At 41.7% G+C, this 13,856-nt stretch overlaps 1 protein-coding gene across 6 annotated transcripts in view; it reads right to left on the reverse strand.

The window, feature by feature from the left end:
* The window catches only part of LOC119186238 (uncharacterized), an 80,692-nt gene extending 75,139 nt beyond the window's left edge, over positions 1 to 5,553 (reverse strand). For 5 of the 6 annotated variants that reach the window (XM_075867410.1, XM_075867407.1, XM_075867409.1 and 2 more), the window contains exon 1: positions 5,408 to 5,540. In XM_075867410.1, coding sequence (XP_075723525.1) covers positions 5,408 to 5,468 — 61 coding nt within the window. In that variant the 5' untranslated portion in view covers positions 5,469 to 5,540. Of the gene's footprint in view, positions 1 to 5,407 lie in introns of all 6 variants that reach the window. The other variant, XM_075867408.1, reaches the window with a different exon arrangement.
* Between the last annotated feature and the right edge of the window lie 8,303 nt (positions 5,554 to 13,856).

Below are 13,856 nucleotides of genomic sequence, written 5' to 3' on the forward strand. Positions count from 1 at the left end.
CAATTCAAATTAGTTTTGATGTGGCGTTGATACAGCAGGTATTGACAAGAATGACTCATGCAACACTTTGGTTGGCATCTTGTGAATATCAGCGCACTCCATAAATAGCCTGTCAAACTGACTATCTCGACTGAGAGTGTTCACATGCGCAAGTTTCGGCAGTGTTGTTGTTGGTGGCTACTTCGCGCCAATTTGCTACTTCACGAACCGGTATCGCTACGAAAACTTCAGCTTAGGTTCAATGTCTCTTCTTACTTCAGTACTGGTGCATTTGTAGAATTTTTCGGGGCCATTTGCACAAAAAATAAATCGTATACTACATTCTCTGCCATGTCAGCCGATGCGCTCAGTTGCTCTCTCCTCCACAAACACGCCTCTGTGCATACCCACAACCAACTCAAGGCGCGCAGTTAGAGACTGCGTGACAAATATAGGCGCATGTAGGTAAACGCGTGGCCAGCATGCTGCTCGTGCTTCCCACCCTCTGCGCGGATGACGTGCGCCAGTTGCTAATGTTAAAGCACAGTGCATGTTTACGTGTGAATTTGACAAAACAGAGAAGCAATCTGTAGCAAAATACAGCGGCTCATTTCATCTTCAACCCAAGTTTATTTCTTGAAGATGTATTATATGTGTATTTTAACTGTACTATTAAATTTCGGTCAACGTATTCAAGGAAGAACTTCTTAACATGATATTCGCACTGCCTTGCTGGTTGAAATGGGCCATTATACCTCTGTGACAGCAACACACTATCCATTATACAAAAACTATATGCTAGTGAACTGCCCTTCCAGTGATTTACGCATTTATTTTCAACGTAACTTTTGAACGAAAACCAAGCAGGATGGGAAAAAGTGTTGTATTATCTATTCTATATTTCAGTCAAAATGATAGTATTCATTGTTGCAAATTGTAAACTGATGTCATAATAATCGCTTCTGCTCATCTTCACTGCACATTTGACAATAAAATAGAATGTCATGGCTGCTCTGACTATATACATTAACTTTGAGTTGAAGCCCCCCCCCCCCCTGCCCGTATTTTTTCCTCCCCGCGAGGGGTTCTTAGTCACTTACACCAGGCCACAAGCGGTCGCCTAAACCATGGACTGTCGTAACTACGGCGAGAACCACCGATTTTGTACCAATTTCATTTCTAAAATCTTTTTCTGGCTAGTCAAAATAGCGAAAGTAGGTGCTTGTTCGAACTTGTTTGGCAGAGAAATCACCGCTAAAAAGACATCGTCTCCAAATACCACGTACAGTGTAACAAAGGTTTCTTAACGCTGCGAAAATAGTCATTGTGCTGAAGACAGCACAAAGGTTTTATATGCAGAAACAACATTAAAAAAAATCCAGCTTCCTTATGGCTGCTTTTGTCTGATTAACAAGACATAGCTATTCATGATTGGGAGCTGTCTGTCTAAAGACGCAGTGGCACTTATTGTTTCGCTGGAGTCACGGTGATTTTATTGAACAATTGGAAAACTTTTTTGAGCATCACTAGTCTTCATTTTCTTTTTACATAAAGAAATAGTATCTTGAACTCTGAATGTAGTTACTAGTTTGTAAATGGTTCCATAAAAATGTAGAATTTCGGATCCCAGAATTGCTTAGCAATGTTTCCATGAGCTCGTTCAGCCATTAATGAGGTGAAGTTAAGCATTAGCACATTTCAGCTTGTATCCGGTAAGGCTTCAAGAGGACGTCACTGATGTTCTCATGTGTATACTTTTAAAAAATCTAGCAGCAGTTTTACTCACAGACCTTCGATGACATCCGGTAAAGTCTCTATGCTGACACTACGGGATCGTTTAAACAATTAATCCCCACTGACTTGTCTTATTGAACTTTATCCATCACTCACACCACTCTGCATCTTTTTTAGAGTTCCTGGCGCCATTCCAATTAACAAAAAAGAGGAAGTGATATTCAACTATAGTGTACTTAGGGTGGGAAGCTACGCCACATGAATTGCAGTAAAGTTAAAGTATCCGTCTATTGGTACGCAATGGCGAAAAAACAAACAAGTTCAGACGATGGTGAACGAATGAAAGAAGTGGCCACATGAGTACTGACAGCGGAGCCGGACCATGAGAATAAAACAACTAGAAAAATAAGGATGGGGATGAGCACATTCCGGAAGCATTCTCAAAACACGAGTGGTTGTCTACCACTATCCTTCAAAAGGATGACCCTTAACAGCTGCAAGGAAAGCAGACTGTTAGGTGTAAGCCTAATAAACAAAAATAGGGCAGAGTGGGTCCGGGAAGAAACCGGAGTTGAGGATATCTTGGTTGAAATTAAGAAGAAAAAATGGACATGGGCCTGGCACGTAGTGCGTAGGCAGGATAACCAATGGTTATGAGAGGTAACTGACTGCATTCGAAGAGGCGGTAAACGCGTGAGAGGTAAACATAAAGTTCAGTGGGCATATGAGATTAGGAAGTTTGCAGCTAATGACATGGCAGCATAAATCGCAGGACCGGGTTGATTGGCGAAACATGGGAGAGGCATTCGCCCTGCAGGGGGCGTAATCAGGTTGATGCTGATAATTATGATAATTTTGAGAAGCAAAACCATTGAAATGAGGCTCTATTTATTTCTCTATGGCTCCTGAAGTCACTGGTAGGTTGACCATAAGATTTATTTATTTATTTATTTATTTATTTATTTATTTATTTATTTATTTATTTATTTATTTTTTTATTTATTTATTTATTTATTTGTTTATTTATTTGCGCACCGCTAGGTCTAGAGCATTGCTGAGAAGCGTTCATAAAACCCCCCCCAAAAAAAGAACACAAGACAGGGAGTAAACTGAACCCCGAACATACAGCTAATTGACTAGTCAGCTTTGGCCTTAACAAAATAGAATGACCTCAAAATTATAACCAAAGGGTTAGCGCACATTGCTTGGTGATAAGCCCAATGAGCGGCAACAGTTTTGATGCTCTGCTTGAGAGGGAGCGGTATAGCTGTATTTTCTGGCTCTTGTGTTAGCATTGCGGTTGTAGTCAGAATGAGTTTTAGTATATGATACACATGAGATATTACATGAATGTACCGGAATATATTTATGCAGGATATTATCTTTCCAGGGACAAGGCAATTTTGAAGCATGCCCGCCAACGAGTCAGTGGGAACGTTAATCAATCATCGAAGCAGATTTTTTTTTAAACTGCGGACCGGAATTGATTACTACACTTACCATAGTAAGAGAGCTCTTTCGTTTTCGTTCAGATTTGTATTTTTTAGGGAGGGGGCGGAAAGCAGACCTCGGTGTGCATTAGCTAACGTTATAGAAAATGTTTTAAACAACTGCTGATTTTTCGACTTTCTTGTTATTTTACCTGACAATAACAAAATTGGTTCCTAAATGCGCCTGAGCAGATGGGCAATGTCACCAAGAAGTAGCCGTGGTGCCAACCTGAAATTTCCTTAGCTAGACAGGGTCCTAACGTAGCTACATGGCCGCGAAATAAGCACGACAGCCACCTTGGCTAAGCGATCTAGCAGATAATGTAACGACAGTGCGTGCTCCTCAGGGAGATGCTGCCAGCACTTGTTAGCGGTGGTAAAAAGAGAAATTTCACCTCGCGTTCTTATGAAAATCGGCGTTTCACGTCGGGCCTTAATTCAATGAAATACGGATACGTGTTGAATGCATCTCGTCTAATTAACTATATACCGGATGCGTGGCTCTGAGGCACTTTCCCGATCTGGCACTGACCAATTTTTACGGTGTGGTTCAGTCATTTTAATACTTTAAAGCTCTCTTGCAAGCTTCTTATTTAGGATAGTAAAGTGCTATCACGTGGTTTCAATAAACGTTCTATCACAGCTGCTACCATTACACTATTTTCTATAAATTGTCATCTTATACAGTTGGACCTCTCACTACCTTCGACCATTTAAGGAGTTCCCTTTTATGGTGGCACGCTTCCCTCATAATACATCTAACTATGAAATGACCTCATTGTGCAAAAGCTTACCAGCGCAAGTTCATCATTGGTTCCATGCAACATAAAAGTGATCATAACGTACCTCAATAAAGAAGGTCAATGCTAAGCTAAACTTTGCGTGACTGTACATGCCTTCGCGCTTTGGTGTTCATGATGTTGGCACCGACGGGGTTAGCTTGGCAAACTTGGGGCGGCAAATGCTCCGCCCAGGCGGCTCTTTCTATGCGCTTATAAAACGCTGAGTTTTGCAAAATTTATAACGCAACTCTGCACATCTTGCTGTAAACATGTCCTTCCACTCAGCTGCTTTCAATTTTTTCTTAGTCGTTTGCCACCAAACAAACGTGCTCTTTGCTTTATGTACTTCGTGCGATAGTGTATATGTATTGGTGTATTACAAATGCTTGGTGCACTACGAAGTGTAAAACGAGTGCCTCACATGGTCGCGAGCTCACGTGGTCGGACCGAACAACGACAGAAACAGCCTCATTTTCTGCTTAAAGCTATATAAGCTAACTATATAAGCTAGTTTCATATCACCGAGGATCGATCATCACTATAAGGTGGGTCTACCACCCTGTCGCACCAGATTGTGCAACGACTCATTTGTTCCTAGGACAAGCGCCACCTGGAACCACCTTCCCGCCTTCATCGCCTGCATAATGGACGAAAAAGATTTCAAGCTCGCCGTACAAGATGCCCTGTAAATTTTTTGTTTTTTTGTTTTTTAATGCACTTTTAAATTATTGTTTTCCCCACTCCTTTCTGTAGTGTCTTCGGGCCTTGCAAGTATCTTTAATAAATAAATAAATAAATAAATAAATAAATAAATAAATAAATAAATAAATAAATAAATAAATAAACTGTTGTATGAATCTTTCACACACTGCTATGTTTTATCTCAATATGTGGTCTGCACAGCAAATAGCCAGAACACGGATATCGTTCAAATAAGTGTTACCGGATAAAAATAGATACCTTACTTGGGAAGCGTCACTAAAAATATCTGTTTGCATCACTTTAGTACCTAAATTTTTTATATGGTAGATAATTCCTCGAAAATATAAAGTAATTACCAGAGGCAGAATGCGTGAACACGCCCCTCCATGAATGCGAGCGTCCACATGAGTAATGTTTTTAGTACGCTGAATATTCAAGAATTTGACAAATAAGTGCCACGTAACTACACACAGTGAATTTAAATTATCGAACAGCAAAAACTATTTCGTCAAATAGCTGCTTCTAACGCAATTTAGCAACTAATGGGCTAGGAGAATTTTTTCGTGAGCTAAGCTGTTTTTTTTAATATATGTACTGCAGATTTTTTTTTGTAGGAGATATTCATGAGTGTTTTTTTTTTTGTTTTTGATGAGGGCTTCTGCTTGTGAAACTGCCACTGCATTAATGCGTTGAATAACGTCTGCGGCACCGCGTACTCACCTAAGTGTCCAAATCCCAAATCAAGAGCAGCTGCAAGCACGACCGTTACGAAGAACGCCATCGCCCCTCTTCCTTACCGGAAGCGACGTTCACGGAGGTAACCTTGGCAAGAGGCTGCAAACTGCTCAGATCTGTTTATAAAGGCTCTTTCACATAACTGCCTTCTCTTCTTTCATGCACGTGCCGCAACTTAGATTCGAGCTTTTCAATTGTATTGGCTGAAACAACATTTATAAACTGACATTCCGTTATTCGTTGTTTCTTACCAGCTTTCTCCCAGTACACCTGGCAAAAGACTTGTCGAAGTTTAGCTATTGTCTGATCAGATGCATTGATTCAAGAACAATATAGAGTGGAACGCCGTAGACCACATGCCGTGGGCTACCAGTTTTCGATGCTGATCCAGCTGACTGTGACAAGTCCATCCGGTGAACTACAGCACTAATAGAAAACGTAGATCATTGGAACCGACCTTTTCTACCTGTTTCCTAGTCCACGTACTGCCCCAGGTTGCACCGCTTTCATATATTTAACTATTTAGCATATAGCCCAGAAACGAATTTCATTCGGACACCTTTGTGCCGACGACACTTATTAACAGCATAACGATATCATGAAAATGTGCAAGCTTGTTAGGGCTTCGGTTGCATTTTCTTCCATATGGCATTTTACTCTATCCACCAGTGCTGTGGGGAAGAGCTACCAATTACGAAGTATATATTTAATACATTATTATCTGGGGTGCGACAGTCCAAGGCTATGTTGTGATCATCGTGGACTCGTAATGTGTGTTTAATATTACGGCGCATGTTGCGAAACCTACAAAGCCCTATTATTTTTGATGAACCATTCTCTGTCAAAACTTGTCTCAAACATGAATAACTGGAAAGAATGGCATCATTACCATCATTCAACAACAAAGACAAGTTTTTCCTATGAATCACTAAGAAAAGGGAAATACGGTTAAGGGAATTATGCAAAGTATCAGGCTTGTGACGTTTTGTTTATTGATGTCAATATTTCAGGGTGCACAACTTACGAAGTACCTCCATGACAGAAACACACGTCGGGGAACAATTAGAGGCAGGGCAGTTAGGTATCTAAGTGTCTTTACTTAGTTCTGTCGAGTTCATTTATAGTATGCGCAGTGACCCGGGTCACTATCGTCATAATCAGCCTGACTACACCCACTGCAGTGTAAAGGCCTCTCCCATGATCCGCCAATCAACCCGGTCTTGCTTTCTGCTGCCACTTTATACCTGTGAACTTTTTTATCTAATCGGCACACCCAACTTTCTATCTCCACCTCGTGCGTTCGCCTTCTCTGGAAATCCAGTCAGTAACCCTTAATTACCAGTGGTTATCCTGCCTACGCACTACGTGCCCGGCCCATGTCAATTTCTTCTTTAACAGCGAAAGCTGTTAGGAGATCACAACTTGGGTCACGCGCAGTTGTCCACCACCGATGTCCGTAACCACATCAAGCAAAATTAGAAAAAACACCTAGCACTAATAACACAGTGGGGCTCGAACCCGGGTCCGTTGGGTGCCAGCCCAGTATTAAACCACTGAGCTACGCCAATGCTTGTGCTTTGCTGGAAAACTTGCTTTAGACAGGCTTGATGTCGGGAAAGCAATCGCATTAATACGACTTATAAAGCGTTTTAAAACATCGAAAAAACAAACAGTCGTCGCACAATGGGAATAGCGTAACGACTGGGCCATCCAATGCTTTAACCCATTAAAAAAACGTTTTCTTCTTCTCCTATTAACTTTGGCGCATACCCACTTCAGCCATAATTTCTCGTCGTCGTCAGCCACTGCATGAACAATTGGCACGAAATTCCTTGTAATTATTTAGCGGATACCATACTTCTCAGAAGAATTAGGAATAGCATAGCGAATGCCGATCTACTACTCCAAAAATTATTATTAATGCCATAGTAAGTATCTAGCAAGTGTGTTTGCAGTAGTTACCCAACGAGTGTTTTGAAAAGGCTCTGAAACACCACTTTTCTAGCTTTCGCTATGACTGTTGCGCCTTCCACGCAGGCTTGGCGTTTTTTTTTATTAACCCCGGTTTCTTCCCGGACCCTGTGCTCTCTTTTTGTCGCTTGAAGTTACACCTATCATTTTCCTTTCCATTGCTCACTGCGTCCCCCTAAATGTAGGCAGATTTGATGATTGATATGTGGGTTTTAACGTCCCAAAACCAATATATGATTATGAGAGACGTTGTAGTGGAGGGCTCCGGAAATTTTGACGACCTGGGGTTCTTTAACGTGCGCCCAAATCTGAGCACATGGGCCTATAGCAGTTTCGCCTCCATCTAAAATGCAGCCGCCGTAACCGGGATTTGACCCCGCGACCTGTGGGTCAGCGTCTGAGTACCTTGGCCACTGGACCATCGTGAAGGGGAACTTAGGCAGAGCCCTCTTTGTAATCGTCAAGGTTTCTGCTTTATAGGTAAGAACCGGCAAGATGCAGCGAGTTATATACCTTCCTCTTGAGGGTTAGCGGCAGATTACAATCCCTATATTTAAGAATGGTTTCTTAATGTGGTCCAGAATGCTTATTCTTCCAAGGTTTCATTCTCATAGTTCGGCTCCACGGCTACTACCTGCCCTAAATTGATATATTCCCTTACAACTTTCAGTTTCGCTCCACATATTGCAAAGTGCTAGTTTATGGCGAAACTGTTGCACATTACTGTAGTTTTAGGCATATTAATTTTTGGACCTACTCTTCTCCTTTCAGTATACAGTTCAGTAATCACGAGATGTAATTCGATCCCTCAGTTATTCATTAAGACAACGTCATAAGCGAATCACCGGTTACTAGATACTATCCATCAACCCTTATCCATAACTCTTCCCAATGTAGGGCCCTGAAAACCTTGTGTAAACACGCGGTGAATATCGTTAAAAAGATCTTGTCTCCCTGCCTTACACCTTTTTTTATTCAAATTTTGTCGCTTTTTTTTATGAAGAACGATGGTGATTGTGGATCCGCTATAGATTTCTTCCAGTGTGTTTATGTAAGGTTCTTCAGTGCCCTGATTCCGCCTGCATCACTGCTGATATCTCGACTGAGAGAAACGCTTTCTCGAAATCTATGAAGGTTATGTAGTATATTACGCACACTTCTTTATCACCTGGTTGATAATATGAACGATCTATTTTGGAGTAGCCTGTGTGAAATCCTGGTTTGTCCTTCGATTGGTTATTAGCTATTGATTTTTAAATGGGCTGTAGAGAATGGACAGTAAAATGATCGGCCTGTAACTTTTCAAGTCCTTGACGTCTTGTTTCTTATGAATTAAGATGATATTGGCGTTCTACCAATGATCTGGTACCTTTCCTGTCAAGAGACACTAATGCAAAAGGTGGCGAGTTTTTCTAACATAATTTCTCCGCCACTTTGTCCTCACCAGTGGCTTTATTCTTTTTTGCATTCTTTCTAGCAACTTCATTACTACCCCTATCGTTACTGGTAGAATGTTGAATTCCACTGGGCTATTATGGCTTCTTACTATATCATCCTGGTTGTTTCGGCTTCAACTATTCTATCCGTATTGGTTATGACATTGCCTTTTTTGCCCCTAATGCATACAGCCATAGCCACAGTTTAGCGTATAATGGCGTGCTCTTCGACAATTCAACTAAATGCATGCTGCTATCCCAATGAATATAGTTACACTATTTTTATGATCAACCTTATTTCTTAACTAAACAAGAATATTTACCGATGCTTCAAGCAATCTGGTGGGAATAAAAAAAAGTCTACCTCTCTCTCTCTATCAATAATTGAGGGAGATGGAGAGCGTAATTGAATAAGGCAGAGTGGTTGGCCTAGCTTGTGCGCTCAAACTATGGCATGACATGACAAGAACTTTATCTGTTAATCCTGAGAAAAATGATAAAGAGAGCCTTAGGCCTCCCTATCCAGTCGGTTGTTTCACCCAGGAAGCTAGTAAAAAATCGATTGAGAATCGTAGTGGTCAGTTTGGCAAGCGCCAATTAGATATTGTCTAGCTTTATGTATACTAACTGTTCATGCATTTCTGTTTCTACAGATGCACGCGAAGAACACACACACACTCATATATATATACGCGTTTGCGCACTACAGCCTAGCGGCACATCCTAAGGTAATCTGGAATATTCCCAGACATTCCGGCGCGCTTTGCGCAAAGCAGTATCTACACGTGCGATGGGCTGGTCAAATAAATAACAGAATGAAAGGACCACGTGCGTCAGCACACCGTAGCATATTGAGCACGCGCTCGCATTAAAAACAGCTCTTCTTCCTTTTATACTCCGAGAGACTTGATGATGATAAGAAGCGCGAGGAGAGAGAGATGAGAAACTAGAAAAGAATGAAGGCAGGGAGTTGATTGCTACTATTTCTGGGGAGACACAACGCACCACGCATAAAATTGAAGAAGAGAGCAAGCGAAAAAATACAATAGAGAAAAAGAAGAGAAAGAGTAAGTACAAAATTGAAATACAAAAAAACTGAAATAAAAACAGGAAAAAAGGACAAGAGAACCGAAGAGAAACTAAAGAGGCTGCCTAACTCCGCACTCCCTTTAGGCTTGCCACCACAAGAGTGGAGTTGCCTTAATTTTTTATTACAGGTAAATAAACCACTGAACTTTAATTTATAATTGAAAAATTCATAATCCAGCATATTTAAACGCAGAAATAAACACAAGTTTAGTGGAACGCATTGCCGAAATATTCATAGAAGGCACGTGTTTTAATTACACGTTCCTAAAAGGTAATTCGGCGAAGGAATGTACAGGGAAGGTTAATTGTGATGTTTTAAGTGAATTGTAATTATTCGAATATCGACTTTGGGTATGTAAAGTGGACGAAAGGCTAACTTGGCACTGGCAGGGACACAACATGCAGCCTGCGGATTCGAAGGTCGCAGGTAAAAACCCCGCTAGCGACAAATTGTCTTTTCATGAATTTCACTTCATATATATTGCAGAAATAATACAATACACTTAAAACAGCACAATAAACCATCCCTCTACCTCCACGGGCTTCATTTTTTTCTGGTTATCAATATGGCTTTGTCACACAAAGGAACAATTCCCTCGCAAAATTGCCTTCCTTGATATTGTTTCTGGAAAATATTTTTAAGCGTCGTGCCTGCGGAAACAGAGTTTCTACTTCAAGATAAACTCATGAATTTTCTTTTGACGACATATGGCAAATGACTATATCACTGTCTGTTACTTGGGGCATACGTGACTGATTGTGCCAAAAGCCATAGTCTCGTTTCTTATTGATCATCGTCACGCAGTTTTTTTTTACGGGATCTTCTACAGCGAACATCAAACAAGACTTTGAAATCATTTTTTACACGTTAGGTACATTGACGGAGAAGTAGACAGCAGATCACTCTATGACCCCATATTTGGTATTGGTCTGTATAATTTCTCCAGAGGAACACACAGAGTGCCAGAAATGCTGAACCTCCCCGAATAATTCAGTCACTGCCAAGAAAATGCTTAAGACTCCTCTCCCCTCCCACACAAAAATCAAATACGAATGCCATGCAGCGCGTGGAGTCTCCCAAACGCCTGTAAGGTTGCACGGCAGAAGCGCACAATCTTACCGTGAGACATGACATTTGACATTTGAGTTGCCCAGCGAGTTTTGAGTCCAGTCCACTACAAATCACTGATGCATTTCATCGTCACCACCAGTACAAGTTTCAACAAAGTGAACTAAGTGCGTAGGTTCCGGATTGCCTTATGGATGCGTCGTGGTCACTTCGCAAATGCACTTGCAGAATATAGGCAATAGTTTTAAAGGCCTAATGCTGCGCGTGCTGTCTTTCATTTTCTTGCGGCAGAGTTTAAATTGTGTACTGACAAGGAAAGGGAGAGAAGAAAGAGAGATGAAATGGTAGAGAAGGGCAGGCAGGGAGGTTAACCAGTCCAAGATAAACGGTCGCTACCTTGAACGTGCGAACGGTATGGGGAGGTTGAAAGAGTTAGGAAAGAATGTCACAGCTTTGCCGCAAAGATGAAGCAATGACGACGATAACAACAAATAGCAAGGTCACGCGCAGAATGGCAAGCAGGTCAAAACGTGCCCCACGTTTGTCACGCGCAAATGACGCACGAAACGTACTCACAGATACAGGTGAACGCGAATAAGCGTCTCAGTTGTTACGTCGCTGTGTCTAAAAAGCGTGCCTTTTGCGCAAACGAAGGCTGTGCTATGATCGCAGTAACCTTTTTGCCTCCGTAACTACAACAGAATCATTCCAGTGCAAGCCCAACGCCAACCAAGACGTATGATCCTCCCCACCGGGAGATAAGGGCACGCGAGAGATCGTCCATGCCCCTCCTCTCCGCGGGCCAAAGTACGCGTGAGAGATGAGAGCTGCCGCGCGCTCATTGCGCTATCTTGCTGATAATTCTGAAAACACAATAGCCCCCCCTCCGAGATGCCCCCCAACAGTGGTTAATGGTAAATATAAATAGCTTGCCGTTTAGATGTTATAGGAGGTACCCCTCCATGGCGCAGTGGTGAACGCCTCGCATTCACGACGCGGAGGTCCCACGTTCGATTGCGTTTCCCTGAGTTTTTTTTTTCAGGATTTTGTTTTTTTTTTGCATTTTCGTATATATATATATATATATATATATATATATGGTGGATAAGGCCGACACCGGCAGTAAAATCCAGCCGAAAGTGTAAGCGGCGGCCGATTTTAGATAGCAATACGAGCATTTGCAAGTGGTGCCTGATTATGTGATCGCTCAAGCGTTCTTCAACATTTTTAACGGCGAAGCTATTCTAGCTTGGTGTAAAACATCTATCATCTATCTTGGCCCAAATTCATAATTATCATAAATATATGTGCACTCTCTTTGTTCTTTCCTTCATCTTCTGCTTGGCTTCTAGAAGACATGTGCTGATCTCTCCGGCGCATAGCAAGTGGCATGAGAAGCCTTGACTTCCCATGCCACTGTCAAGCGCCGTCTTCACTTTCTTCTCTTCGGGTCAGGCACCATCTGGTTTTGTTCACCTCCCGAAGGAGGGTACTACGGCAGAATTACGAGGCGACACCGCTTGACTTAACGCCTGGATTTGTGGCGTCATAATGACGTAACAAAATTTCGAGTTGTGACGTCGTATGGTGACGTTATCACGTGATGATTTTTCGCATCACTTGTCTCCGACGCTACGGGTCACTCCGATGGCGCAATTTTTAATTTCATGAGGCACTTCAAATAAATAAATGCACAGAATGACGGCCCCGCGCAGGTCTCTCACATGATATATTTGTGGGGTTTAACGTCCCAAAACCACCATTTGATTATGAGAGACGCCGTAGTGGAGGGCTCCGGAAATTTTGACCACCTGGGGTTCTTTAACGTGCACCCAAATCTGAGTATACAGGCCTACAACATTTCCGCCTCCATCGGAAATGCAGCCGCCGCAGCCGGGAATCGAACCCGCGACCTGCGGGTCAGCAGCCGAGTACCTTAGCCACTAGACCACCGCGGCGGGGCACGTCTCTCACAGAAGGCAAGTGGAATCGGTAAAGTCCCCGCGTGTTTAATAAAATACATCACTTGCCTTTAAGTAGCTGGAATGCTGTTTTAAAAAACTTGCTGAGCTCAGATGAACTGCAACTTTAAATTTTTCAAAAATTCCCTTGAGGCAGAATGCTCAGGTTGTGTATGGTCCAAGAAAGTTGGGCATGGCTGCTTGTCTGTTAGTCTACAAAAGCTGTTTTTTTCTGCTGAGTGGAAGCGTGCAAAAATCATTACAGCATTGAATATTTTTAGGGAAAACCTTATCGTTTCAAAACGACAAAAAATTAGACTTGTTTAAATATTACCCCACAATGTGTCCTTTAAACATTGCGAGACTTACTATTATTTGAGACTCAATACGCATATTACGCACATTACAACAAAATCTCTCTTTCATTTGCCATGAAAAGATCTCAAGTACAAATACTAATACAAGAAAATATTTTGATGCTTAGCACACTAAAAACATTATTACGAATACTCCAATACAGATGACGGTAGTTAGGTAGTATGAGCTTGTATTCAATATAATATAATATATATAGGCATCCATAACTGCACTCTCTTGCAGTCTTTCTTATTGTTCCACTGTATTTTTGTTTTGTCTGCATTGAGCATAACTTCCGGATCTTAAAAACAGGGTTTTGTATAGTCACCATCTGAATAAAATAATATACTGAAGAGGGCTTCAATGGTGTCTCTGTGCAAAAGCGCTAGGTCCTTTGTCTTGCGCTTTGTTCTTGGTCCCAGTATCTTGTTTTTTCCTGGTACAAGGAAACAATAAAATGACGTCTAAACTGAACTGAATGAAAGGTGTGGCCCAGAAAGTAGGGGTGAAATATAAAGACGTCCAAAGTGACGGCGTACCACATTCGCCCT

Source organism: Rhipicephalus microplus, chromosome 6, assembly GCF_043290135.1.
Source record: "Rhipicephalus microplus isolate Deutch F79 chromosome 6, USDA_Rmic, whole genome shotgun sequence".
NCBI lineage: Eukaryota > Metazoa > Arthropoda > Arachnida > Ixodida > Ixodidae > Rhipicephalus > Rhipicephalus microplus.